The sequence below is a fragment of the Saccostrea echinata genome, unplaced genomic scaffold (assembly GCF_033153115.1).
Source record: "Saccostrea echinata isolate AGI-Se365-2 ecotype Australia unplaced genomic scaffold, CSIRO_AGI_Sech_v1 ptg000016l, whole genome shotgun sequence".
NCBI classification, from domain to species: Eukaryota; Metazoa; Mollusca; class Bivalvia; order Ostreida; family Ostreidae; genus Saccostrea; species Saccostrea echinata.
The window spans coordinates 6935414-6939396 of NW_026889765.1; the positions used below are offsets into that span (position 1 = coordinate 6935414).

Consider the following 3983-nt stretch of genomic DNA (forward strand, 5'->3'; position numbering starts at 1 on the left):
GTTAATTACTGTGAAAACGCCATGTCGCTACCCCGGAATGTCCTGTAATTCTTTAATGATAGTAATTGAATCATTGAGAACTGTGAATTTTTGTGTTTGTCGTTTTCAGTTTTCAATCCAATTGAATTATTAAACAAACATTGTAAATTAAGGGCTATAGAGTTCACATGTAGTTTTGATTATCATAGTGAAAATGCAGAAAGGACTTTTGTGGCATCTGCTCTGGAAAATAAAAAAAAAAGCTTTCTTAGGTTTTTTTCATGGTTTTCTCGATTTTTTTCTTGTCTACTGAAATTTGAATAAAAAATATGTACCTGTAGTTTTCTGATACAGAATCAAGACTAATGGAATGTTTTAACTTCTATCGTCTTATTTGGGTCTATTTGTGTATATGGACAGAAATACTTAAAAAATAATTGTCAAGAAAACGTGCATTTTTGATACGACCAACCGGTTAATCGGTCGGAACGTCTTGCGGTTAACCGATTAGCAATTCTGTAATCGATTGCCATCCCTAATATATATATATATATATATATATATATATATATATATATATATATATATATATATATATATATATATATATATATATATATATATATATATATATATATATATATATATTCGTCACTCAGAAGGATTGTTTCTAACATATGAATCATGAATTGAAATATTATGAACACAGCACCTTTTTGTCCCCCGCTTTCACTGAAAGTGGGGGATATTAATTTGGGTCTGTCTGTTCGTCCGTCCGGCTGTCCGTCCGTCCGTCTGTATTTCTGTCTGTAACACTTTCGTTTCCGCGCGATATCTTGAGAACCCTTTGAGCTTTCGCAATGAAATTTTGCATAGCAACTCCCTATCGCCTAAAGAAGAACTGTATTGATTTTGAGGTCAAAAGGTCGAAGGTCAAGGTCATAACTTCATAAATTCTGTCTGTTTTAACACTTTCGTTTCCGCGCGATATCTCGCGAATTCTTTGAGCTTTGGTAATGAAATTTTACATGACAACTCCCTGTGGCCTAAGGAAGACCTCTTTAGATTTTGAGGTCAAAAGGTCAAAGTTCAAGGTCATAAATTCATAAATTCCGTCTGTGTGTAACACTTTTGTTTCCGGGCCATATCTCAAGAAGCTTTTGAGCTTTTGCAATGAAATTTTATACCGTAACTCCCTATAGCCTCTCTCGCCCCTCTCGAAGTGTCCCACCCCTAGACAGAAAATGATAAATGTCCTACGGACCCTTAACGATAGAATGCGTTTCGTGTATTGTCAATGTAGCAGAAGAAAATACGGGAGATAACTCTAACTCAGTTCATTTACTATGAAAAATCCCGAGTGTTCCGAATGTCAACATGGTGTGTAAATTTGAAACGAGTAAAAAACGTCGGTGAAAATGTGTTGAATTCTTCCATAATATGGATTAAATTTTTAGATGAAAGGTATTTACAGTCTCAAAAAGGTTTGTTATAATTAATTTGTTATTTTCAATGCAACTTCATTAATTTTCTCCAAAATCGTTTCGGAGCGATTCTGCAATTTTCTGCTACATTACGGGTATATGGGGGACATTCTAACTGTGGTGAGGGTCATCCCGAGACACACTTAGATTATTCTAACTACGCACCCCGTTTTTATTATCTTATTTATTTATTGTATTAAAAGTCGCTTGGCACTATTTTTAGCACAGGGGCATGTGGAGTGTTATAATAATTACGTATAATACAGGTTGTCGGCGGACTTTATATTCTAATTACATATATTAGAACTGTTTACTAAAGACTAAATAAGACACCATGTATCGATTAAAATTTTGACAATATCGAACGTGAAAATAAACATTGTATGTGACTTAATGTTTGCGTTTAATTAATTTCTTGTATATTCAAGTGTCTCTGTGGTCTAATGGTATGATGTTCGCTTAGCAAGCGAGAGGCCAGGGTTCAATCCCCGATCGATTCTCTTTCTTTTTTAAATGTTTTTTTTTTCTTTTTTTTCTTTTTTTGGATTTACTAAATGATACTATTCAACATGTGAAATGAAAAAAGTTATGATGTCTGGCGTGTACAAACTCATAAAATCATTATTACAGTGTGATAAATATTCTGTATGTATTAAAAAGAATCTTCTATGTACACATATAAAAGAATAAGCAATCAAATCTTTATATCCATATTGGCTTTTTTAAAAAATTTGCTTCAATATACATGTATACATTTAATAATTCTACAAATACGGGGGGGGGGGGGGGGGGGGGGGGAGTGTGACACCCCCCAACTGCGCATGCTCTTCTTTTTTTCCCTAAGCGGGGGACACAAATTCTCTGAATTAGCTTGTTTATTTTGTCTTTTAAAAACCTTTTTAGACCTTTAAAGTTTAGAACAAACAGTATCATGAATTATTATTTTTGTTCATTGAAATATTCTTCGAATAAAAAAAAATAGATAATGCCTTATGTAAATGCTTGATAAACTTCGTATATTTTATTAATCAGTTCAAGAATTGATTAGCAAAATAATTTCATCATGTATTTTACATGTGTATGACAGGGATGAAATTCAACCCGCAGAATTTGGCAAGCAGGGGTCGCTACTCGTTCTGATGAATGTGTCCTGATTTGTGGAAAAGGTTCTCCAGTAGTCGTTTGGTTTTACGTATTTGGCGTGTACCCAGTGGGTCTTGATGTTGCCATGTGCAGCGTAGAATACACCGCTCCAGCTTTTGACAGACATGTCGTCATGGTATTCATTTTTAAAGGCCACCGACCATCCAGTGATGTACTCCGTATTATTAACAGGTATATATTTCCCTACAAGAACGTAGTTCTGTGTAGGATCCCCAATGATGTCTGTATATTGACCTGTGAATGTTGCATTTTGGCAAAAGATTGTCATTTCCGATTTGTATTGATTTCTCCACTTCCCAGCTAATGCACATTGGTTTCCGTGCTGACCGTGGGTCTTACATGGATCATTATCTAAAATGAAGTAATATCAGAGGAAAAAAAACTCTTAATACACGTACGAATGTTAAGGTTACTACTAAGAATCTATAGACATGTTTAATAGTTCTTTATCTAAATCAATTTAGTCAATGAATACAATATACTACTATTTTAAAAATCTAGAAAAAAGAAATAGAATGCAACTACAAGAATAAAATACTGTTGATAAAATAATGTTATTAGCAACATTACATTTATTTAGAAGAAAAAAAATTACAGTCACAAAGCATGTCGTGAAATATTCCTGGCATTATAATAAGTGATGCAACTTACGAGCAACGCTGTCTGATGAATGCACCAGCAATACTCCACAAATCAACATAGACGTGAAATAACAAAGCATCTTTATTCTGTAATTGAAACAGAAAAAGAATGCAGATTTCATTGAACATGAAAAATGTATTGGTGTAATCATATTGAAATAAGTAAACGAACAAACAAGGATAAAAAAGAATATAAAAATCAGACAAAATTAAAAAAAAAAATAACATCATACAATTCAATTTAAGTAACATTTACAGTTGTATCAATACAAATTGTAAACGTGAAATGGTCGCGTGGGGGATTTTTTTTGCGAATTCTGCGTTTAGTAGAGTTTAGCAAAATTTATAACAACACGAAAGGTTTCATATAAAGTAGCATTCTAAATGACAAAACAACATATTTTATAAATTCTTTAGTTTTGCAAAAATAAACCCCAGGGGAATGCTTTCTTCCATGAAAATAGGAAAATTCTACCCCGTAAAAATACCCACGATTATAGTACTTGATTTAATGTGTCGTTAAAGGGCCATTTCAAAATTTAGAATGTGAAATTTACCTTGAAATTCCTTCCTTCCTAGCCGGCGTGAATCTGACTGATATTTCGTTTCTTTCGCCTTTATTTATAGAAATAGTCCATCACGTGCAAGAAAATGCCAGTTATCACTGGGACTGAGAGAGTATAATAAATTAGGAAGTTTGGAATGTTTTTGATTT

General features: G+C 33.1%; 1 protein-coding gene across 1 annotated transcript; it reads right to left on the minus strand.

Annotated features, from left to right (window-relative positions):
• Nucleotides 1–2469: 2469 nt before the first annotated feature.
• On the minus strand, nucleotides 2470–3348 carry LOC133188774 (streptavidin-V2-like). The gene is made up of 2 exons (XM_061324262.1): nucleotides 3279–3348; nucleotides 2470–2978 (listed from the first exon to the last, which is right to left on the minus strand). Exons 1-2 carry the CDS (start codon nucleotides 3346–3348, stop codon nucleotides 2560–2562), a joined length of 489 nt encoding a protein of 162 aa, XP_061180246.1. The 3' UTR covers nucleotides 2470–2559.
• Nucleotides 3349–3983: the final 635 nt, after the last annotated feature.

Bases quoted from the DNA above. Each gene is read 5' to 3' on its own strand.
- LOC133188774 (XM_061324262.1), bottom strand. From the start codon at position 3,348: ATGCTTTGTTATTTCACGTCTATGTTGATTTGTGGAGTATTGCTGGTG. The intron at 2,979-3,278 runs GTAAGTTGCATC...ACTTCATTTTAG, and splicing joins TTCATCAGACAGCGTTGCTC to ATAATGATCCATGTAAGACC.